Below are 26,252 nucleotides of genomic sequence, written 5' to 3'. Positions count from 1 at the left end.
GGGAATGGAGATTGTTAGTCATTATGGAAAAAACTATATGGAGGGTCCCAAAGAAATTAAAAATATAGAACTATCATAGACCCAGCAATCCCTCTTCTGATTATATACTCAAATAAAATGAAATCACCACCTCATAAAGATATCTGGGCCAGGCCCAGTGGTTCATGCTTGTAATCCTAGCACTTTGGGAGGCTGAGGCAGAAGGATCACTTGAGGCCAGGAGTTCAAGACTGGCCTGGACATAATGAGACTCTGTCTCCATAAAAACTACAAAAATTAGCAAGGTACAGTGGCCTGTACCTATGGTGCCAGCTACCCGGCAGGCTTCAGTGGGTGGATCACTTGAGCCAGGGAGGTCCAGGCTGCAGTGAGCCACGATCATGCCACCATATTATATCCTGAGTGACAGAGCAAGACCCTATTTCAAAAAAAAAAAAAAAATCTGGCTGGGCCTGGTGGATCATGCCTGTAATCCCAGCACATTGGGAGGCCGAGGCAGGTGGATCACAAGGTCAAGAGTTCAAGACCAGCCTGACCAACATGGTGAAACGCCGTCTCTACTAAAAATATAAAAATTAGCCAGGCATGGTGGCGGGCGCCTGTAATCCCAGCTACTCAGGAGACTGAAGCAGAGAACTGCTTGAACCAGGAGGCGGAGGTTGCGGTGAGCCAAGATCTCACCACTGCACTCCAGCCTGGGCAACAGAGTGAGATGCCATCTCAAAAACAAAAAAAATCCAACAACCAGATATCTACACTTGCAGCATCATTCACAATAGTTAATACAGGTAAACGACTTAAATGCCCATTGACAGATGAATGAATAAAGAAAATGTTGGACCAGGCACAGTGGCTCACACCTGTAATCCCAGCACTTTCGGAGGCTTAGGTGGGTAGATCACTTGAGGTCCGGAGTTTGAGACCAGCCTGGCCAACACGGCAAAACTCCATCTCTATTAAACATACAAAAATTAGCTGGGCGTGGTGGCACATGCCTGTAGTCCCTGCTACTTGGGAGTCTGAGGCATGAAATTGCTTGAACCTGGGAGGTAGAGCTTGCAGTGAACCACTGCACATTGCACTCCAGCTTGGGTGACAGAGTGAGACTCTGTCTAAAAAAAAGAAAGAAAGAAAAAAAATGTGATGTGTGTGTGTGTAATATTTTTCAGCCTTAAAAAATAAAAAAATCCTGTCATATGCCATAACATGGATGGACCATGCTGAAACCATGCTGAAATAAGCCAGACACAAAAAGAAAAATATTGCATGAGCTCCCCTATATATGTAATATTTTTTTTAAAAAAAAGCACTCAAATACACAGGACAGAGAATGAAACAGTGGTTACCACCAGTGAGGGATGGAGAAAGGGGGAGATGGAGGTCAAAGGATACAAAATAGCAGACTTGTAGGATGAACAAGTCTAGAGATCTAATGTACAACATGAGGACTAAAGTTAACACAATTATATCTTAGGGATTTTTGCTAAATCCCTAAGATAAATTTTTGCTAGTCACTGAAACAAAGTACATAAGATGATAAATATGTTCACTGGCTAAACTGTATGTATCCCATAACATCATGTAAACCTCAAATATATACAATAAAATTTATTTTAATACATAAATGTAAAAAAAAAAAAAACAAAAATAAAATAAAACAAAACAAAACAAAAATATATCAATGTAAAAATAATTCTTAACTTGAAGACTCTACAAAAACAGGACAGGCAGGATATGCTCAGCACATACTAGCCTTAGTCTGGCAACCTATGTCCTAGATAATAAAAATGTGAGAAACAGCAGACGACTGAAACTAAACCTCCAATGCTACAAAAGAACAATTCGAAATAATGATATCCAGCCACGTGTGGTGGCTGACACCTATAATCCCGGCACTTTGGAAGGTTGAGGTGAGAGGATCATGAGGTCAGGAGATCAAGAGCATCCTGGCCAACAAGGTGAAACCCCATCTCTACTAAAAATACAAAATTTAGCCAAGCGTGGTGGCTCATGCCTGTAATCCCAGCTACTCAGGAGGCTAAGGCAGGAGAATTGTTTGAACCCAGGAGGCAGAGGTTGCAGGGAGCTGAGATCATGCCACTGCACTCCTGTCCGGGCGACAGAGGGAGACTCCATCTCGAAAAAGAAAAAGAAAAAGAAAAAAAAAAGAAATAATGACGTCAATATTAAAAAAAGAGAATAGCAAAAGTATGGGTAACGAATTTTTTTTTTTTTTTTGCAAAAGTGGTTTCTAATTCTTTGCTTTTGTATCAAAGGAGAAACTAGTTAAGTTTTTAGCTGAAAGACCAAAAAAAAAAAAAATTTTAGACATCAGATCACTGTGGTCTATAAATTGGAAGGCATTCAGAGAATTAAGCAAAATTGCAGCTACAAAATTTATTCCATTTCTACCTACTTACATGAACAATATTCTTTGTCTATAAAAAATAAAAGTTGGAATAGAATTCACATAGAAGCCTGCCTATTTCCAGTAATTAGTAATCAAAAATTACAATAATTGGGAAAAAGGAAACCAGTCTGCTCATATTAAAAAGTGTTGTCTGTAAGATTTTACTTTTTGCTTTTAATAATAATGTAATAAAATGTATACATATACTTACACTTTTTTGTTCACTGGTTTACTACTACTAATTGCCATAACTTAATCTAAAGTAAAACTTTAAAATACTCAGAGCCTAAAATCACAGAAAATTTAAATAAATTTCAATTTCTATATGTATTTGTAGCAGAAATATGAGAGCGTGAACAATAAAATGCTATTAAGAGAACGGGTGCGGTGGCTCACACCTGTAATCCCAGCACTTTGGAGGCCGAGGCAGGAGGATCACGAGGTCAAGGACTGGCCAACGTGGTGAAACCCCGTCTCCACTAAAAATACAAAAATTAGCTGGGTGTAGTGGCGTGCACCTGTAGTCCCAGCTACTTGGGAGGCTGAGGCAGGAGAATTGCTTGAACCTGGGAGGTGGAGGTTGCAGTGAGCCAAGATCGTGCCACTGCACTCCAGCCTGGCGCCTGGTGACAGAGTGAGACACCGTCTCAAAAAAAAAAAAAAATGCTATTAAGAATAAATATACGCCGGGTGTGGTGGCTCACGCCTATAATCCCAGCACTTTGGGAGGCTGAAGCGGGTGGATCACGAGGTCAAGAGATCGAGACCATCCCGGTCAACAAGGTGAAACACCGTCTCTACTAAAAATACAAAAATTCGCTGGGCATGGTGGCGCGCACCTCTAGTTCCAGCTACTTGGGAGGCTGAGGCAAGAGAATTGCTTGAACCCAGGAGGCGGAGGTTGTGGTGAGCCAAGATTGTGCCATTGCACTCCAGCCTGGGTAACAAGAGCGAAACTCTGTCTCAAAAAAAAAAAAAAAAAAAAAAAAGAATAAATACATTAGTAAAAAAATTTACTGGAAAAGAAAATAAAAGTTCAAGGAGAAAAAAGGACAATATAAAATCTCCTACTAGCAAAAAAAAAAAAAAAAAAAAAAAAAAAAACACAGCTGTAAAGGCTGCCTGTAATCCCAGCACTTTGGGAGGCCGAGGCAGGCGCATGATGAGGTCAGGAGATCAAAACCATCTTGGCCAACGTTGTGAAACCCCATCTCTACTAAAATACAAAAAATTAGCTAGGCGTGATGGCACACACCTGTAGTCCCAGCTACTGGGGAGGCTGAGGCAGGGGAATCACTTGAACCATGGAGATGGAGACTACAGTGAACCGGTATCATGACACTGTACTCCAGCATGATTTCACTTACATGTGGAATCTTTTAAAAAAAAAACAAAAAAAGGGGCCGGGAGCGGTGACTCATGCCTGTAATCCTAGCACTTTGAGAGGCCGAGGCAGGTGGATCACCTGAGGTCAGGAGTTCAAGACCAGCCTGGCCATCATGGTGAAACCCCATCTTTAAAAAAAAACAAAAAAACAAAAAAGGAACCATGTAAAGAGAATAAAACAGTGGTTTACCAGGGGCCGAGGGTGGAAAGAAAATGAGGAGATGAAAGTCAGAGGATGTAAAGTAGCAGATATATAGAATGAACAAGTCTAGAGATCTTATGTACAACATGAGGACTACAGGTAATAATACCGTGCTGGATATTATTATATATTAGCTGGATTCATGCTAAATGAGTAGATTTTAGTTGGTTCTGCACAAAAGCAAAAAAAAAAGGCAAAAATAAATAACTTCGTTAATTTGCTTCACCATAGTGACCTTTTTACTAACTATACGTATCCCATAACACCATGTTGTATGCCTTAAATATACACAATTTAAAAAAAATTCTGGCCAGGTGAGGTGGCTCACACCTGTAATCCCAACACTTTGGGAGTCCAAAGCAGGCAGATCACTTGAGGCCAAGAATTCGAGAGACCAACCTTGTCAACATGGCAAAACTTCATCTCTACTAAAAATACAAAAATTAGCTGGGCGTGGTGGTGCATGCCTGTAATCCCAGCTACTTAGAAGGCTGAGGAATGAGAATCACTTTAACCCTAGAGAAGGAGGTTGCAGTGAGCCGAGATCATGCCACTGGCACTCCATCCTGGGTGACAGAGCAAGACTCTTTCTCAAAAAAAAAAAAATTAAATATTTTGGGAGGTAGGGGTAGGCGGATCACTTGAGCTCAGGAGTTCAAGACTAGCCTGGGCAGCATAGAAAAATCCCACCTCTACAAAAAATACAAAAATTAGCCAGGACTGGGAGGCTAACATGGTAGAATTACTTGGGCCCAGGAGATTGAGGCTGCAGTAAGCCATGATCACATCACTACACTCCAGCCTGGGCAACACAGCTAGAAAGATGATGTCTCCAAACAAACAAACAAAAAACAAAAGGAATGAGGATGAAGTAAAAAAAAAATGCAGAGATGGTAAGAACACTGAGGAAAAACAGAACCTACCATGCATGTATAGAACCTACACTATCTGACAGAATATTTACTCTCAGTTGAGGACAATGTCACTATTATCTCCATTTTTACAGGAGGGAAAACTAAAGCCTGAAGAGTTGGGATCAGTGATTTGCAACCCTAGCTGCAAATCAGAATCACCAGAAAAACTTCAGCCATAAAATAAAGCCTGGGCCCAACCCCAGGACTGATTTAAGTGTTTTGTGATGGGACTTGGGCATCCCAGGTGGTTCTAATGTGCAGCCCAAGTCTATAGATCATAACTAAGGCCACATAGGTGACCAGGTGGTTTACTGCCTTCCTACTACATAATATTAATGCCAAATTATGGAAATAAGTTTTAAGAGTTTGTTAACTGTTGCAACCAACCAACACAAAAGAACTCAAAATGCAAACTACACAAAACCAGTCAAGGCTTGGTTAATAAATAAAAAAATAAAATAATGACACACTTGTATACTTCACAATTATAATCCTAGATAGAAACATAAAAGAAACCTCATTACCTGTCAGAACCTGGGTGAAATTCTGAAAGTAAGGAAGGTCGTCTTCGAAGCTGCTGCTGCTGCTGCTGTTGCTGCAAGAGCTGTGATGCCTGACTGACTTCAATATGAGAGGAACGATAGTCAGGGACTGCAAACTCCTAATATTAAAATAATCATAAATTAGTTATTAACTAAAAACTGAACAGCATCATGAAATCAAAGCAAGTATAAAGATAGTTACGAGCCACTAAGTATGGAAAGAAAAAGTAATGACTATTTTAATCCTTCATTGATCTAACTCTTCCCCTTAAAATAATCATTTTAACTATGTATCATTAAAAACAATCCAAAATGAAATTTCAAGTTTAACTTATATTGACTCATTCCTCTAATAACAAATTACGGTAACTCCCAATCTGTATTACTCACATCAGTAAAATCTCAAACTCGTGTTCAATATGAAAACCTAAAAAGCATTCCAATATTATATTCATAATGAGTAAGCTGGAAGAAGGGTCATAGAAGTCTAATCAAATCCATTCACACTTACAATGAAGAAACTGGAGTCCAGAGAATTAACCTGCTAGTTAAGAGTAGTAGTTTTGGCTCACACCTGTAATCCCAGCACTTTGGGAGGCTGAGGCAGGTGGATCACTTGAGGTCAGAAATTCAAGACCAGCCTGGTCAACATGTTGAAACCCTGTCTCTACTAAAAATAAAAAACTTAAGCTGGGTATGGCGGACGACACCTGTAATCCAAGCTACTCACGAGGCTGAGGCAGGAGAATCACTTAAACCCAGGAGGTGCAAGTTGCAGTGAGCTGAGATCTCACCACTGCACTCCAGCTGGGGCTACAGAGCGAGACTACATCTCAAAAAAAAAAAAAAAAAAAAAAAAAAAAGGTAGTTTTTTTCCATCATAACTAGGTAATTGTTTATATGTTTGTTTTTGTACCTTTCCTTTGTTGATTTTTTTTGTTTTTTGGCAAAAATTTCCTTTCAAAACAAATCTATTGTGCTAACTCAATCATAAACAGATAAACACAGAATTACTAAAAATAAGCTAGGAACTCTGGTCCTAGGTATATGCCCCAAAGAATTACAAGTATATAAAACCACACACAAAATACACAATTTTTCACGGGTGCACTATTCACAATAGCCAAAAAATGAAAACAACCAAAATGTCCATCAACTAATGAACAAATAAACAAAATGTAGTATACATTTGAATATCATTCGGCCATAAAAAAAAGGAGACACATGCTAGAACACAGATGAACTTAGAAAACATTATAGTAAGTCTATAAAAAAAAAAAAAAAAGGCCAGGCACAAAAGGCCACATATTATTATTCCATTTATATAAAATGTCTACAATAAACAAATCCAGGCTGGGTGCTATGGCTCACGTCTGTAATCCCAACACTTTGGGAGGACAAGGTGGGCAGACTGCTTGAGCCCAGAGATTCAAGACTAGTCTGGGCAACATACTGAGATTTCATCTCTACAAAAAATATGTTTAAAAATTAGCCAGGCATTGCGGCACATCCCAGCTACTGGGTAGGCTAAGGTGGGAGGATTGCTTGAGCCCAAGAATTAGAGACTGCAGTGAGCTCCGATTGCACCACTGCACTCCAGCCTGGGTGACAGAGCAGGACACCATCTTAAAAAAAAAAAAAAAGCAACAAATCCATAGAAAATAGATTGGTGACTGCCAAAAGATGGGGGATGAGGAGAACTGAAACTGCTGTTACACATAGGGTTTCATTGCAGGTGACAGAGATGTCCTGAAATCAAATAACAATGATAACTGCACAACATAATGAATATACTAAAAGCCGCTATATTACATACTTTAAAATGGTAAATTTGCTGTTACATGAATTCTGTGTCAAAAAAAAGGTTCAAAAATCATAAACAGATAAAATTATGCTGTCTAGGATGAAACAGAGGGTAGATAAGCCATTGAGAGCCCTTCATTGTAAGTTATGAGTAAAAAATGACTCATAGTCTAAGGAGAAATCTCAGATATAAAGTTGAAAACATAAAAAACAAAGCCATTTAAAAAACTTTTCGGCCAGGTATGGTGGCTCACACCTGTAATCCCAGCACTTTGGGAGGCCAAGGCAGACAGATCATGAGGTCAGGATTCACGACCAGCCTCACTGGTCTCTACTAAAAATACAAAAAATTAGCCGGGCGTAGTGGCATGCTCCTGTCATCCCAGCTACATAGGAGGCTGAGGCAGGAGAATCGTGTGAACCCAGGAGGCAGAGGTTGTATTGATCCAAAATTGCACCATTGCACTCTAGTCCCAGCAACAGTGCAAGAATCCGTCTCGGGGAAAAAAAAAAAAAAAAAATTTCCCAAAGGCACCAAAATAAAAAAGGAATTTATATTCTATAAAAACAGGTAAAACAGTAGCAAGGAGTTAAAAAAGGACCTAAAAAATATTAACAATATCAAATCGGTCAGGTGCTATGGCTCATGGTTGTAATCACAGCACTTTGGGAAGCTGAGGCAGGTGGATCACTTTAGGTCATAAGTTCAAGACCAATCTGGCCAACATGGTGAAACCTCATCTCTACTAAAAATAAAAAATCCAGCCAGGCGTGGTAGCAGGCACCTGTAATGCCAGCCACTCCAGAGGCTGAGGCAGAAGACTTGCTTGAACCTGGGAGTTAGAGGTTGCAATGAGCCAAGACCAAGCCATTGCACTCCAGCCTGGGTAACAGAGCAAGACTCTGTCTTAAAAAAAATAAAATAAAAGTCAGCCCTTGATACAAGGGTTTGTTACCAAAAAAAGGAGAAGAAGAAGAAAAAGTAGCAGCAGCAGCAGTATCAAATAGCAAGCCAGGCCTGGTGGCTCATGCCTGTAATCTTAGGCCGTTGGGAGGCCAAAATGGGACGAACTGCTTGAGGCCAGGAGTTTGACACCAGCCTGGCCAACATGGAGAAACCCTGTCTCTACTAAAATTACAAAAATTAGCCGGGCGTGGTGGCACATGCCTGTGGTCCCAGCTACTCAAGAGGCTGAGGTACAAGAATTCCTTGAACCCAGGAGGTGGAGGTTGCAATGAGTCAAGATTGTGCCACTGCACTCCAGCCTGGGCCACAGAATAAGACTCTCTTTAAAAAAAAGAAAGAAAGAAAGAATCAAATAAAGAAATTAGAAACTAAATCACTGAAAGTAAATGATGGTTGAACACACAGACACGAAAAGCAAATGAAAGCTAAGAGAGAACTGAGGAATTTTCTCGGTACCCAGTAAGGTACAAAAACATAGAAACCACAGAAGAAAAGTTAAAAATGGGAGCTAGAATAAAAAGTTCCAACATCCCATATCCACAGGTAAGAGACAGGATCCTGAGAAATAATAAAACAACATTTCTCACAAGTTAGAAAAGACAGTCTTCAGATTTAAAAAGGTTTAAGGAAAAAACTGGATGTATTTTTAAAATTAATCCATACTGAACACATGAAAATTTTAGATAATAAGAATAAAATGAAAACTTTATTACAAGTTCCATGAAATAAAACAGAGGTTTCCTACAAAGTTACAAGGATCATAATAAAAGCAGACTTCTCATCAGCAACACTCAATAGAAGCAAACAGCAAATCACAGCATATTCCAAGTTCAGAGGAAAATAGCTTTGAAGCTACAAATTCAATAACTACATCATTTGGCTGGGCATGCTAGTTCATTCCTGTAATCCCAGCACTTTGGGAAGGCAAAGGAGGATGACAGCTTTGAGGCCAGGAGTTTGACAACAGCCTGTGCAACACAGTGAGACACCATCTCTATAAAATATTTAAAAATTAGCTGGGCATGGTGGTACAAACCTATAATCCCAGCTACTCAGGAGGCTGAGTTGAGAGGATCACTTGAGCCCAGGAGCTCAAAGTTACAGTGAGCTATGATTGTGTCACTGCATTTCAGCCTGGGTGATAACAGTGAAACTTTGTCTCTAAAAATAAAATTAAATTAAAAATAAACCATCACTCAAGTTTTAAGGCTACTAACTTGTGAGTATTCAAGAACTCAAATAATGAATCAACCACAGACACTCTCTGAAAGAATTTCTAAAGGGTGTATCCAGCAAAAATTAAGAGTAAGGAGTGAAATAAAAGTAACAACAGTGCACTGCGGCTTCCAGGTATGAGCAGGCAACACTGCTCAGAATTACCTTCTCACAGTTAACAGCTTAAAAATTCAACAAAATGTGACACTATATTCAGAAACTGGATAATAGGCAGCACAGGACTTGATCATTGAGAGAAATGAAGCAAATGAGGTGAGCCCTACCTACCATACTCTAGGCCCTCTGTCTAGAGGCAATTTCCAAACTGCAGCCATGGGAAGGGAACCTAAATCGTGTCCCACAATCATAATCATTGAAGAAGCAACCGTACAAGGCTTGGATAAGCCATAGGGACTGAACTTCCAAAGTTAGTTTCAAAGAGAAAGATTTCCTGAAATCTGAATTTGGGATCCCTTAAGCCTCTGTGAATTCTAGTCTGTAAATACATAAGGAGAAATGTCACAGGCTGGGGTAAGAATAATTTCTGATGAAAGAACAATTAGAAGCAACAATAAAGCAAACAATTCCCTGAGCTCACTCAGGGTAAGAACTCATTCAAATTTCCTCCTGCAAGAGTGAGGAAACCCCACTGAATACATGGGATATTCAAAAGCAACCGCAGGAGACAAGCTTAGAAGTGAGTGATAAATTAGATCTACAATAAAGACTATGCTAGACATGCCTTAAGAGTTTAAAAACAAGCCTCAAAAGTAACTTAATTTCCTACCAGAAGGACTTCATCTCTCTTTACAGGAATGTAACAAAGGCCAGCAGTAAAAAAGTGTAAAACACACAACATTCATATCCTAATCAAAAATGAAATCCATCTGCAATAAAAATGTGTTAACAGGCTGAAACGTACAGAAGATCACTGATTACGGTATCACAGCAAAATGAAACTAATGGATTTAAAAAAAAAAAAAAAAAAAAAAAAAAAACGGAAAAAAGTGAACAGAGATCCAGTGAACTGTGGAATAACATGCAAAATGAGTAACTGGAGTCCCAGACAGAAACTAGGGGGAAAGGAGACAGGAAAAAAATATTTGAAAAAACAATGGCCCCAAACTGCTCAAATTTTATGAAACTTATAAATCCATAGAATCAGGAAGCTATAAATCCACAGTATTCACTCAAAAAGCACAACAGCAAGGCATTGTGGCTCACACCTGTATTCCCAGCTACTTGGGAGGCTGAAGCAAGAGGATCCCTTGAGCCCAGCAGTTCTGGGCTATAGCTCTGGGCTATGCCAATCAGATATCTACACTAAGTTCGCATTTATATGATGACCTCCCAGAAGCAGGGGGGCTAGCAGGTTGCCTAAGGAAGGATGAAAATGCCCTAGTTTAAAAAAAAAAAAAAAAAAAAAGAGGTCACATGCGCTGATCAGTAGTGAAAACCACTGCACCCCAGCCTAGGCAACACAGAAAGGAATGATCTTTATTTAAAAAAAAAAAAAGGCACAACAAGCATACATTACACCCAAATTGCTAAAAACCAATGATAAAGAGAAAAATCTTAAAAAGTAACCAGAGGAGACCAGGTGTGGTGGCTCACACATGAAAACCCTGCACTTTGGGAAGCCGAGGCAGGAGGATCACTTAAGGCCAGGAGTTCAAGACCAGCCTGGCTAACATAGTGAAACCTCGTCTCTACCAAAAATACAAAACAATAGTGGGAGCCAGGAGCAGAGGCTCATGCCTGTAATCCCAGCACTTTGGGAGGCCAAGGCAGGCGGATCATCTGAGGTCAGAAGTTTGAGACCTGCCTGACCAACACAGAAAAAGCCTGTCTCTACTAAAAATACAAAATTAGCCAGGCATGGTGGTGCATGCCTATAATCCCAGCTACTTGGGAGACTGAGGCAGGAGAATCTCTTGAACCCAGGAGGCAGAAGTTGTGATGAGCTAAGATGGCACCACTGCACTCCAGCCTGGGCGACAGAGCGATACTCTGCTGTCTCAAAAAAATAAACAAAGAAAAGGCTGGGCATGGTGGCTCACACATGTAATTCCAGCACTTTGGGAAGCTAAGGCGGGTGGATCATCGAGGTCAGGAGTTCGAGACTAGCCTGGCCAATATGGTGAAATCCCATCTCTACTAAAAATACAAAAATTAGCTGAGAGTAGTGGCACACACCTGTAATCCCAGCTACTCAGGAGGAGGAGGTTGCTATGAGCCAAGATCATGCCATTGCACTCTAGCCTGGGTGACAGAGCAAGACTCCATCTCAAAAAAAGAAAAAGTACCAATCCTACACAAATCCCTTAAGAGAACACAGGAGTCAAGAGCATTCTCCAAGTTAACATCAGTCTTAACGCAGAAGGACTGAAACTCAACACTTACCATACCATATATAAAATTTTAATTCAAAACAGATAATTTACCTAAATGAAAAACCTAAAATTATAAAAGTTAGAGAAGAAAACATAAGTGAAAATCTTGGTGACCTTAAATTTGGCAAAAACTTCTTAGATATGACGCAAAAAGCACAAAATATGAACAATAAAAGTAATACACTGGGGCCAGGTGCAGTGGCTGACGCCTGTAATCCCAGCACTTAGAAGGCCAAGGTGGGCGGATCACCTGAGGTCAGGAGTTCAACATCAGCCTAGCCAACAGGGCAAAGTGCATCTCTACTAAAGATACAAAAATTAGCTGGGCATGGTGGCAGGCGCCTATAATCCCAGCTACTCAGGAGGCTGAATGAAGCAGGAGAATTGCTTGAACTTGGGAGGCAGAGGTTGCAGTGAGCCCAGATGGTGCCATTGCACTCCAGTCTGGGCAACAGAACAAGACTCTGTCTCAAAAAAAAAAAAAAAAAGAAAATTGGATTTGAGAAAAATAAAAAAAATGTATGTGCTCCAAAGGATACTGTTAAGAAAACAAGGAATACTTAATTTTAATAATCTAAATACAACAAATATATAGATATATGTTTTCTAAGTAATTTTTCTTAAAATAATCAAAACCTGTAATAAACAAATTGGATAAACAAATTGTGGTATACCCATAACCAACAATAAAAAGGAAGGAACTGAGATGTGCCAGACATGGATAGATCACAGAAGTATTATGGGAAGCAAAAGAAGCCACAGACAAAAGAGTTCCCATGAAGCTCAGAACATATACAAGGTATTACAACAGAAAGCATATCAGTGGTTTCCTAGGAGCTGAGGTTAGTAGAAAGTGGGGGAGGAGGACTGACACGGATGGGGTACCAAAGGGGATAGGGTGCCAAGGAATATTCTGGAATGTTAGAAATGTTGTTAATCTTCATTTTGGTGATGGTTCTGTGGGTTTATGAATTTGTCAAAGTTTGCTACAATGTACACATATAATGAGTGCAATCTAATATATATATATATACACATATATGTATATAAACTAAACTGCAAAGCTGATTTTTTTTTTTTTTTTTCAAACAGAGTTTCACTCTTGGCCCAGGCTGGAGTGCAATGGCAGGATCTCGGCTCACTTCAACTTCTGACTTCTGGGTTCAAGTGATTCTCCTGCCACAGCCTCCCAAGTAGCTGGGATTAATCATGGCGGCTACAATGCCTGGCTAATTTTTTTTGTACTTGTAGTAGAGACAGGGTTTCACCATGTTGGCCAGACTGGTCTTGAACTCCTGACCTCAAGCGATCCATGTGCCTTGGCCTCCCAAAGTGCTGGGATTATAGGCTTGGGCCACCACACTCAGCCCGGTATTTTCTAAAAAGCAGTAGCAACAATAATCCAGAAAACTGGTAATCAGATAAATAACACTGGGGTAGGGGGAACAACACAAGCAAAATTCAACACCCAATCATGACAGAAATTCTCAAACTAGGAACAGAAGGCAACCTCTTCAACCAAAAAAGGCATCAACAAAAACATGCAACTAACATTACATGTAATGATGAAAGACTAAATGCTTCCCTACACAGGAACAATGTAACGATGTCCACTCTAACTCTGTATTCATGACTATACTTCAAAGGAGTCCTCAGTAGGACCCCATAGTAAATACTTGACTACATTTTGATAACAAATCTGCTTTATTAGTCTCTGAGATGACCATTTCATCACATCCTTTCCTATTTTTCTTTAAACCTCTTACAACCATATCCTTGGTCTACTATGAGCTTATTATTTCACCTCATATTTTATTTTTCACAAGGTAAATCAATCTCTTACAAACTCTTCCTATGATAAAATCTTCCTTCCTGCCTATCTACCATGCCCTCTTTCCTTCCTACCTACTATGCAAAGCTTCCTACCATCAATCTCTCAAGAAGAGAGAGGTCTTTATGCTGGCCATCACTCAAGAGAGGCCAGCTTAAAACTCAACCACAACTTGGAGTATAAATATAGGTCTTACTCATGAAATTCTAGACAATTGATAGTTTTCTATTTATCATCAACTCCTACAATCAAAAGCAAAGACAAGTTCATAAAGCCACAGTAAGAAAACAGGAATAATTAATTCCCAACCTTTGGTTCCTCATCTTTGTATACAGTTCTTGCCACTTAAAAAAAAAAAAAAAAAAAAAGGTACACATGGTAGTTTCTGACCAACATGTTTATTAAATAGGAAAAGTAAAGAAAAACACAAAAAACATGTGCAATTTGCATAGCATTTGTTCCTTACCTGCTGGTGGCGGGTGCTGGGAAAGGTATACTGGACAGAGTGGGGAGGATAACGACTTTGTTCTGTGCTGAATGCTCCTTGGTTGGGAGGATAACCTGAACTTGACATTATCAGTAAAGAAGTCCTCACCAGACTGTGAGATCAACGCCAATAAACAATCATGTTTCTAGGAAACCACCTAAACATGATGGGAAAAAACAGAATTAATAAGAACTAAAACACCAAGTGTACTTCTAATAAATGATAACTATAGCTACATAAATAAAACTATAATTACCAGTAAAAGCTTCCTCTTACGTTTTTACTTAATTAAAGTTCCCAAGGTTTGAAAACATTAATGGGTCTTTTTACACTTAAAATAGGTTATTATGTGACAAATAATATAATTAGCTATATAAAGTAAAAACAGTATATAAAAACTTAGCATAAGATCTGGCACATTATCTGCTTAGTATCTTTCTATAAATGTCTGAGAAATATAAAGATAAAAATACATGGTTCTGGCCGGGCGCGGTGGCTCAGGCTTATAATCCCAGCACTTTGGGAGGCCGAGACGGGTGGATCACAAGGTCAAGAGATCGAGACCATCCTGGTCAACATGGTGAAACCCTGTCTCTACTAAAAATACAAAAATTAGCTGGGCATGGTGGCGCATGCCTGTAGTCCCGGCTACTCGGGAGGCTGAGGCAGGAGAATTGCTTGAACCCAGGAGACGGAGGTTGTGGTGAGCCGAGATCGTGCCACTGCACTCCAGTCTGGGTAACAACAGCAAAACTCAGTCTCAAAAAAAAAAAAAAAAAGAAAATACATGGTTCTAAATTTGAGAGTTCATAAGTTAATTGTGAAAAATAATTCAAGAGTAATTATACGGTAAGCACTTGTGTAGAGGAAGTATTGTCTTTATTAAATAATTCTGAAGCAAGTATGATAAAATATTATTTTGTACATCACAGATCGTAGGTAGATGGACATTTGTTGTATTACTCCTTGCATGGTTCTATGGGCCTAAAATAGCAAATAAAGAAAAAAAAAAAAAGGCCAGGAGTGATGGTTAACACTTGTAATCCCAGCACTTTGGGAGCCGAGGTGGGCACTTAAGGTCAGGAGTTCGAGACCAGCCTGGTCAACACAGTGAAACCTCTTCTCTACTAAAAATACAAAAATTAGCCAGGTGTGGTGGCATGTGCCTATAATCCAAACTACTCAGGAGGCTGAGGCAGGAGAATCACTTGAACCTGGGAGGCAGAGATGGCAGTGAGCTGAGATCACGCCACTGCACGCCAGCCTGGGCAAAAGAACGGGACTCCATCTCAGAAAAAAAAGAAAAGAAAAATAAACTCCATTATAAAGTATATTCCTACTTATCCACAATTCTAGACTCCCTAATTTGATTTGCCTGTCTTTTCTTGTGCCAATGCCACACTTTTCAAGTTACTCTAATATTCAGAGGTTTTTATATTCAGCAGGGCAAATTTCCCCTCACTATGCTTTGTTGTTGCTCTTTCACCGCCTTCCCAGCTATTTTAGCACACTTCCTCTTTCACACAAGTATCAGAGTCAGCTTGTCAGGTTCCATAGAAATTCTAGATGAGAACACATAAACACTGAATTCACAGACTAATGGGAGAACAGGTACCTTTATACTCCTGAGTATTCCCGTTCTCAAACATCATTATCTATGTTTATGTTTCAGAATAGCACAAATATTTGTTATATATAATTAACATGGGAATATTTTACACATATATAATAGAGAATATATATATAATTTTTTTTGAGACGGAGTTTCGCTCTTGTTACCCAGGCTGGAGTGCAATGGCGCGACCTTGGGTCACCGCAACCTCCGCCTCCTGGGTTCAGGCAATTCTCCTGCCTCAGCCTCCCGAGTAGCTGGGACTACAGGCACGCACCACCACGCCCAGCTAATTTTTTGTATTTTTAGTAGAGACAGGGTTTCACCATGTTGACCAGGATGGTCTCGATCTCTTGACCTCGTGATCCACCCGCCTCAGCCTCCCAAAGTGCTGGGATTACAGGAATGAGCCACCGTGCCCGGCTGGAGAATATTACATATGTATAAAAAATGTGCCATAATATATAATTTCTATCTTAATTATACATAAAATATGTAAAACTCCCATGACAAAAATTTAACATATATACACGTGCATGTATATACACACACTCTTACTTTAAAACAGGAATCCTATTTTTACCTAATTGGGTGGTTTTAAAAAAAGATAGAAATTATTTATATATAATTAAGATGAAAATTATATAACTATATATATAACATATATATATAAAATCTCCACCCATTTAATATTTTGTTTCTTAGTAAAGTTTTAATATTATTTTCATCATTTCAAGGGATTTTGGAAGAGGGCAAACTCAAAAAATAATTCAATGTGACAACTTGATCAATTTTCCAGTTTTTACCAACATATGCAATACAAAATATGCAAATCTTTATTCAGTTAGGTTTAGAAAATAAAATTTTCTAGGGAATTGTCATTCAATCTAACTTTAAAACAAAACTTATAGGCCAGCCACAGCCACAGTGGCTCACACCTGTAATGCCAACACTTTGGGAGCTCAAGATCAGAGGATCTCCTAAGGCCAGGTGTTCAAGACCAATCTGGGCAATGAAGCCAGACCTGTCTCTACAAGAAAATAATAATAATAATTAGTCAGGCACAGCAGTACACACCCATGGTCCCAGCTACCTGGGAGGCTGAAACAGGAGGATCACTTGAGCCCAGGAGGTCAAGACTACAATGAGCTGTGACTGTACCACTGCACTCCAGCCTGGGTAATACAGTGAAACTCTGACTCAAAAAAACAAAAGAAAAAACTTATAGAAAGAACTTTAAAAAGTGTATGTGGTAGCTGAGTGTGGTGGCTCACACCTGTAATCCCAGCACTTTAGAAGGCCAAGGTGGGCGGACCACAAGGTCAGAAGTTCGAGACCAGCCTGACTAACGTGGTGAAACCCCGTCTCTACCAAAAATATAAAAATTAGCCGGGCGTTGTGGCACGCGCCTGTAATCTCAGCTACTTAAGAGGCTAAGACAGGAGAATCACTGGAACTGGGGAGGCGGAGGTTGCAGTAAGCCGAGACTGCGCCACTGTACTCCAGCCTGGGTGATAGAGCAAGACTCCATCTCAAAAAAAAAAAAAAAAAAACTGTATGTGGTACCATATAATATATAGTATACCATCCTTCCTGCGATCTCACTTTTCCTGCTGTTGTGAAAGCTGGCCAGGAGAAGAATCAGAAGAATGACCAGCAGTCCTTCAGTCTGTTCCCCCCCTCCCACCTCCCTTCCAACACCCAAGGCATGGAAGTCAGTAAATCTTAAGGACTGGGAGATTCTGAGATTACCCAACTAACACTGATTTGACAGATGAAAAATCTGAAAAACCGAGAAATTCAATAATTCCTCCAATATCACAAAGTTGTCTGTGGCAAAAATGGGAAAAACTAACGCTATCTGCAATGCTTTGCAGCTTTCTCAGCAAGCAGTGACCTACTTGGAGGAGTTGAGACGTTCAATGAGACCACACATTAAAACCACCTGAGGAGCTTTCTTCTCATCTATACACCTGCCAGGTGGAAGGGGAAAAGTCAACATGTGGCATTGTGGGAAGGGTTGATCTTTTTGGAAATAAATATTATATGCAGGACTTAAGAGTTTTTAAAAGTACCACAGAATACAAAGTGAAAAATCTCCTCACCCTTCTCCTCCAGCTGCTACCCAGTTACCCTCCCAAAAGGCAACCACAGCAACCTATTTCTAGAGTGTCCTTTAGAAATATCCTACACATACTCACGCTTTTTCCGCTATGTAAATGGTGGCATACTAGAAAACACTGTTTTGCATGTTGCTTTTATTAATACATCTTGGCAATTATTCTCACGAATTTATGGTTCTCTCTATTGCTATAGAGTGTTTTACTATGTGAATGTCCATTCATTATTCTGTAAAAGTTTTCCAACTAATTCTGATCTGCAGTCCTAAAACATGCTTTAAGTGATCTGTCTCTGTGCTCTTCTCCCAACTCAGACATCCCAAATAAAGCTATAACGGAATAGGGAGGCAAAGGAAAGATCTTAACCCAGGATCATCTAATTTTTTTCTAACAGTAGCTTAAATGATTAGAAATCCATGAGATATAATTTCTTAATGCATATTGTTTAATTTTCAGCTACGGTGAGTCCTGAGTTCAACAATTACACTCAATGTCACTCAAAGTCACAAGTTAAATGACTTGTCCATTTTTTCCCTCTTCTTAGTAATCCTTCCTGTTGTCCTAGTTTTATGGTGTGACTTTAGTGAACTTTATTACCTCAAAAAAAAAAAATCAGTTTTATTTTAAAGTACTATCAGCCCAACACAGAAGGGCGAGGCAGGGGAAGGCACTAGCCAAGTCTGGAAATTAGCCCCAACTGGCATACAAATTTACAGGTCAAAGCAAGCCCTTCCTGCCTTCACATGAACTATAGCCTGGAGACCACTGCAACCTCCTTCCTCAAAACTTGTCCATGAGATACACAGCAACGGTGGTCAGATCTTGTTTTTTAACCAGCATGCTTTCCTCAAAAGTCTTAAATGAAAGCCAAGTGTACAAAAGTTACAATGGAGAAACATTCTGATTTAGTGAGAATGGGAGATCTGGAATTCATCTTTTTTTTTTGAGACGGAGTTTTGCTGTTGTTACCCAGACTGGAGTGCAATGGCACGATCTCGGCTCACCGCAACCTCCACCTTCTGGGTTCAAGCAATTCTCCTGCCTCAGCCTCCCGAGTAGCTGGGATTACAGGCACACGCCATCATGCCCAGCTAATTTTTGTATTTTTAGTAGAGACAGGGTTTCACCATGTTGACCAGGATGGTCTCGATCTCTTGACCTCGTGATCCACCCGCTTCGGCCTCCCAAAGTGCTGGGATTATAGGCGAGAGCCACCGCGCCCGGCCGAATTCATCTTTTCAGTCTCCCCCCTACCCTTCCCCAGCCTTCCCTTCACCCCTCACTCCAGTCCTGGCTCACTAAGATATCTCTGCAGAATACGTTTAAAATCCGCTGAAATAAAAGAATCTAGTTTAAAGTTCAGACTGAAGGGGAAGGGAACACCTTAAGTGGCAGTATCAAATTATAATTTCAGTTCTTAGCACCAAAACTCATTAACTCAGGATTCTCACATGGTTGACTCATGAACTGCAAAAATGAATTGTTTAAGAAACCTGGTCAAGATTTTATAAGCAACTTCTTCATATCTTATAAATCAACATATATAATATTTTAGGATGAAAATAACATAGTAAAAATTATATTTATTATATTTAGTCATTATCATAAAGACAATAAATAGCACTTCTAATTGGATTAAACAGATAAACCCAGAACTAGTCTCTTATATCTTGCAAACAGACAATACAAAATGGCAAAATGAAATTGATCTATTTAAGTTCCTTTTAAAAACTTTTCATATTAAATAAACACACACACCATTACTCAAAAGGAAAATCCTGCAACAAAAAAATTTCAAATACTATCCTGCCAAAAAAAAAAAAAAGCTATTCCTCCTCTCACCAGGAACTCCTGGCTTTTGGCTTACAATCTTTGCATAACCAAAATGTACTTGGATAGGTGTTCAAGGTGGCCTAAGCTATACTGGGGAAAAAAAAAAGCTAAAAATAGCCAGGCGTAGTGGCTCACGCCTGTAATCCCAGCACTTTGGGAGGCCAAGGCGGGCGGGTCACGAGGTTAGGAGATAGAGACCATCCTGGTCAACATGGTGAAACCCCAACTCTACTAAAATACAAAAAAAAAATACCCAGGCATGGTGGCGCATACCTGTAGTCCCAGCTGCTTGGGAGGCTGAGACAGGAGAATTGCTTGAACCCAGGAGACAGAGGTTGCAGTGAGCCGAGATTGCACCACTGTACTCCAGCCTGACAACAAAGTGAGACTCCTTCAAGAAAAAAAAAAGCTAAAAATATACTTCACTGTGGCAGGACTGCAGATGCCACTTCAGATGAACAAGAATTACTCCACCAAGGGTCACAATAGAGGTGAAGCCCACATTTTACCAAAGCAGAAAAAGGATCCTACAAAATATCAAATTCTATTTTTAACTTATAAAATAATAAAACCTCCTGATAAAAAAGTATGGGATAGGGCAGTGCTTCTATGAAATTCAGATGCTAAAAAATTAGTTATTAAACTGAGGCAAATTAGGTCACACCAGTTCCCACAAGGCTGTCCAGCTCTAGTCCAATTCCAAAAGCATGTTAGGAAAAACGAGGCTAAGAAGGACCACAACCCTGGGCATCCCAATCACCTAAAATCCTCCAACCTGGGGATGATTGAAAAAAAGCCGACTGACAGGTGCGGTGGCTCACGCCTGTAATCCCAGCAGTTTGGGAGGCCAAGGCAGGCAGATTGCCTGAGGTCAGGAGTTAGAGACCAGTCTGGCCAACAGGCACGTCTCTACTAAAAATACAAAGAAATTAGCCAGGCGTGGTTGCATGCGCCTGTAATCCCAGCTACTCAGGAGGCTGAGGCAGGAGAATTGCCTGAACCCAGGAGACGCAGGTTGCAGTGAGCCGAGATCGCACCATTGCACTCCAGCCTGGGTAATAAGAGTGAAACTCCGTCTCAAAAAAAAAAAAAAAAAAAAAAATATATATATATATATATATATATATATTATATTTCACAACCAAAACGGGTGACTACATACCAATTCCCTCCTTAACACAAAAGATGAACAGAGAAATTGAGGTAAGAAAAAGTTTAACTGCAGATGTTTGGCCTGAATTAAGAGACAATATCTACGCAGACATTACTAGAACAGTTACCATTTATTGAGCTCCTGTTATATATCAGGCAGTGTACTAAGACTTTGAGTGCATGAGCTCACCTAAAAGTCTGGTTCTATTATCTATAAGGCTGTAGGGAAGCTAAATAACTTCCTCAAGCTATGTTTTTCTAACTCAGAAACAGATATCTTAAAGATCATCTGCTGCTGCCTCCCCTTTGACCCACTAACAGAAACTACAGGTTATTAAGCAATATAAAACAAGGGTTATGAACAGACTGTTTTGCTGAACCCCCGCCGTCAGCAGCCTGAACTCCACAAATGTTAAAGTCAAATGCTTTTAGCCTATTTTATTTTGGTACACACCTTAGAAACAAACAAAACTAGTGACACCTATGAAGGCAAAGACCAGCTTTGTTCTACTCCACACAGCTTCTACAGCAGCTAGCAGTACTTAGCAGTAACACCCACTCGAACAGCAAGTTGTTTAGCTGTAAACTTACACACAGCTGAAGCCTCCCAGGCCTCTCCACCTGATTAGCACCATCCTCACCTACCTATTGCTGCAAAAAAAAAAAAAACAACTCCTAACTGGAGTCCCCACTTCAATACTTTCTCAACTCCAAAAGCCAACTGTGGCTGGACATGACTTTGGGAGGCCGAGGCAGGCGGATCATCTGAGGTCAGGAGTTCAAGAACAGCCCGACCAAAATGGAGAAACCCCATCTCTACTAAAAATACAACAAAATTATGGTGGCGTGTGCCTGTAATCCCAGCTATTCAGGAGGCTGAGGCAGGAGAATCACTTGAACCCAGTGGGTGGAGGTTGTGTTATGCCGAGATCGCACCATTGCACTCCAGCCCGGGCAACAAGAGCGAAACTGTCTCAAAAAAAAAAAAAAAAAAAAAGACAAGTGTTCTTTTTAAACCATAAATCAGAAGTCACTCTCCTGCTTCAGACTCCCCAAGGATTTCCTACGCACTGCAAATAAAGTCTTAACTACTATAATGACCCAAGGCCCTACTCAATTTGGCCTGCTACTTTCCAGATTGCTCACTAGGCCCCAGCAATGTGTTTCCTTTCAGTTTCTTCAGAGCCCTTCTCTGCCAAGCCCTTCCTAGTCAGGTCTTTGTCCTTCTTTACTCTCTGCCAGGAATGCTGTTCCTGGCTCATTCAAGTGGCTAGCTCCTCCTCAAACTTAAGGTCTTAGCTCAAATATCATCTCAAAAGAGTCTTTCCAACCACCCTGCATATAAGTTCCCACCAGTTACTCTCAATCACATCACCCTTTTGGTTCCTTTGTAGGTTTACCATAATCTGAAATGGATTATGTACTTTATTTTATTTGTTTATATTCTGTCTTCTCTCACTAGAATAAAAACTACCTGTTTGATTCTCTAAAATATTTGTTGAATAAAATAAACAAGCATACTCTCATTCATGGGTCTGTTTTTTTAAAAGAAATAAACAAGAAATATACAAGGCTTATTTGTATTACACAGAACTTATTTGAAGCAAAGTTTGAAAATCTACTGAGACATAATCTATTTGAACACAGTACAGAAAGTACATAAAGATGTTAATTTCCCCAAACTTCATTTACAATTTCAGTATTCCCAATCAATATTCACAAGATTAAATAAAAATCTCTGTAAGGTTTCTTTGAATGTCACATAATGATTCTAAAGTTCATCTAGAAGAATATATAGACCAGAATTGTCAAAGTCTGAAAACAAAAAAAAAAAAGAGTAATGAACAGGTGACTAACCCCATCTATATCAAAATTACAAAATGATAGTAATTTAAAGCATATGATAATACACAAGAGATCAAAATAAAATAATAAGACCGATGAGAAACAGTCCCAAACACATTTAGTAAATGAAAAAAGTTACAATTCTAACACTGGGGCAAAAAACAGATTATTCACTAAATGGTGCTGACACAACTAGCTAGATGGGGTAGAATTCACACACAATTTTATCCCCAAAATATGTCTCACTTCCTATACCGGAAATAAATTTCTGATGGATCAAAGAATTAGAAGTTTTAAAAAGGAAAAGGAGGAAAAAAAAATTAAAGTATTAAATTACAATCTGGGGATTTCTTTGTTTTAAAAATACAAAAAGGCATGCAGTCAAAAAGTCTTCCTCTCACTCATTCTTTTACTGACAACCAATGTTTCCAAGCATCATATATCCTGTGTTACACAAGCAAACATGCATACATTGTTTTTCATCTTTAAAGCAATGACTGCAACTATCTTGCATGTTCTGCACACGTACCCCAAAACCTAAAATGCAATTTAAAAAAAAGCAATGACACAGAAAGACATTTTATATATAATGTTCCTCATTTTGTTCTTCTAGATTAGTAGATGGGTTAATATTTTACATTTTAGAGTAAGGAAAGTCTTAAGTAGAGAACAAAACCCAAAGTCCAATATAGACTAATAATAGTTATAGCTAACATTTATTGAGTATTTACTTACTTTGTGCCAGCCACTATGCCTAATGCTATTTACATTATCTCCATTTTACAAATAAGGAAATTAAGGTCTAGAGAGGTTAAGTAATGTGCCCAAGGTCCCACAGCAGCATAGTGCTGGGTTTGGATATATCTGACTACATTTGGATATATCTGACTATGTTACAAAAGAATAGCTATATGCACACATATGAAAAAAATAAGTAAGGCCGGTGTGGGGGCTCACACCTGTAATCTCAGCACTTTGGGAGGCTGAGGCAGGTGGATCACCTGAGGTTGGGAGTTCGAGACCAGCCTGGACAATATGGAGAAACCCTGTCTCTACTAAAAATACACTCAGGAAGCTGAGGCAGGAGAGTCACTTGAACCCAGGAGGCAGAGGTTGCTATAAGGTGATATCGAGCCATTGTACCCCAACCTGGGCAACAAGGGCAAAACTCCATCTCAAAAAGAAAAAAGTGAATATCCTAATATGCAAAGAACTTTTCAATCTGGAAAAAAAATAATAAGCCCATCAGAAAATAACCAAAGAACAAAAGTAGGCAATTTATAAAAGAAATACAGCCAGGCACAGTGGTACATGCCTGTAATTCCAGCACTTTGGGAGGCCAAGGCAGGCAAATCACCTGAGGTCAGGAGTTCGAGACCAGCCTGACTAATATAGTGAAACCCAATTTCTACTAACAGACAAATTAGCCAGGCATGGTGGCGGGTGCCTGTAATCCCATCTACTTGGGATACTGAGGCAGGAGAATAGCATGAACCCAGGAGGTGGAGGTTGCAGTGAGCAGAGATCACACCACTGCACTCTAGCCTGAGCAACAAGAGCAAAACTCCGTCTGAAAAAGAAAAAAAAAGAAAGACAACCCTCCCCATATTAAAAAATGTTCAGCCTCAATAATGACTGATAAAAGGCCAATCAGAGTCACATTTTTTCAGTTCCTAAATTGTCAAAATGTCTGAAACTGTAATATCTAGTATTGGCCACGGTATGGGGCATATCTGAATACTACTGGTAGCTTTACGAATTGGTATGACCATCTTTCAGAAGGAAAATGGTCAGTATCTATCCAAATCTACATTATTCATTTTTTGATTCAGCAACTTCACTTGTAGGAGTCTATTCAACAAAGCTGTTTGTACAAGTACACAAAATATACACATATACATATGTACATGTGCATAAATATTAATATACATACAATTGTTTAAAGCTTTGTTTCTCTGGCAAAAAAAAAAATCTAGTGACCATAGCTGATTTTATGGAATTTTCCTTTTTTTTTTTTGAAACGGAGTCTCACTCTGTCACCCAGGCTGGAGTGCAGTGGCATGATCTCGGCTCACTGCAACCTCCACCTCCAGGGTTCAAGTGATTATCCTGCCTCAGCCTCCCGAGTAGCTGGGATTACAGGTGCATGCCACCACACCCGGCTAATTTTTTTATTTTCAGTAGAAATGGGGTTTCATCATGTTGGCCAGGCTGGTCTCAAACTCCTGACTTCAAGTGATCCATCTGCCTCAGCCTCCCAAAGTGCTGGGATTACACGAGTGAGCCACCACGCCCAGCAAATAATGGTATTTTCCTGTAGTAGAAATGGGATATTAAGTTGCTGTTAATAATTGATAGAGTTAACACTGAAATAAACAGACAAACTTGGAACAGTAGTATACAAAAGAACAGTGTATTATGATTCCTTCATACAGAAAATTATACACACACAGAAAAAAATGGGAAGAATATGTAATGAACTCTCAGTAGATTACATCCAGGAAATGTCCTTTCAATTTCAGTACATATATAAAATAATGTATTACTTATAATTAATGGAAGATAAGATTTTAAAATAGCATATCCTCCTTCACGCATTAAAATGATTTTGTGGCTTCTGAGCCTTTTGGCTAAGATCAAGTGTAAAATGATTCTGTTTGAATATAAAGTAACTTCTCCTCCCTCCCGTCTCAACAGAATGTATATACATGTACATCAGGTATATTTACATTATGCATATTTTAGGTTATAACTCTTAGCACAAGTTTTTACTTCATTCCCAATACATAAAAGTTATTGTAATTCAAAAATGAATTTTAAAAACTTTAAGGTAAAGTTAAACATCTTTGAACAGAAACTCAAAGTCATGATGATGACTATTTAAACATTTTCAAAATTACATAAATTTGTATGTTATTGCCAAGGGAAATGAATTGCCTAAAACAAAGTACTCTGAATGTGAACTGTGTATGACAGTGATAATGGCAAGAAGAATGTCTGTCAGTTCAACAGAAGTATGGGGTAAAGGGACAATCTATAAGCATAAAAGTAACTCTCATAATAAATCTAAGAGTCAAATTTTCCTAGAAAAATGTAACCTTAATATACTTGGGTTTGATATCAGTTTATTTATGTATAACAAAGAATAAAATCAGCCAAACAGCACAAATTTTGTTCGAGTGCACTATAATGGGGGAAAGAAATCCAAGCAAGTTGGGAATCTTGACTTTTCCTTTACTCTTGACTAATCTACTTAAAAAATTATTTATATAAAACTAGTCAATACTGTTCTTTCAAAGGAGTCCCAAATTCTATTATGATCCCATCAACCAACCATTCCATATTTCTAACACAATTTTTTCCTAGGATTGAAACTACTCCAAAATTTCCTACATATATAAATTAAAACACTCTTGCATTCTAATATTATCTAAAACTATGAGTGCTGCCTGGGATGAACCAATCCCATGTTTAGTTTCTCTTCCGCCCAAAAATCTCAATAAACAGAACTTAAAAAAAAAAAAAAAAAGAAATGCTTTT

At 39.2% G+C, this 26,252-nt stretch overlaps 1 protein-coding gene across 50 annotated transcripts in view; it reads right to left on the bottom strand.

The window, feature by feature from the left end:
* The window catches only part of NCOR1 (nuclear receptor corepressor 1), a 177,086-nt gene that overhangs the window by 144,139 nt on the left and 6,695 nt on the right, over positions 1 to 26,252 (bottom strand). For all 50 annotated transcript variants that reach the window (XM_078373202.1, XM_078373201.1, XM_078373199.1 and 47 more), the window contains 2 exons: positions 14,130 to 14,307; positions 5,437 to 5,573 (listed from right to left, as the gene is read on the bottom strand). In XM_078373202.1, the coding sequence (XP_078229328.1) occupies positions 5,437 to 5,573; positions 14,130 to 14,237 (245 nt within the window). In that variant the 5' untranslated portion in view covers positions 14,238 to 14,307. The remainder of the gene's footprint in view (positions 1 to 5,436; positions 5,574 to 14,129; positions 14,308 to 26,252) is intronic.

The sequence above is a fragment of the Callithrix jacchus genome, chromosome 5, assembly GCF_049354715.1.
Source record: "Callithrix jacchus isolate 240 chromosome 5, calJac240_pri, whole genome shotgun sequence".
NCBI lineage: Eukaryota > Metazoa > Chordata > Mammalia > Primates > Cebidae > Callithrix > Callithrix jacchus.
Note: the sequence above shows the minus strand (reverse complement) of the source record. Positions and strands in the feature narration are given on the sequence as shown.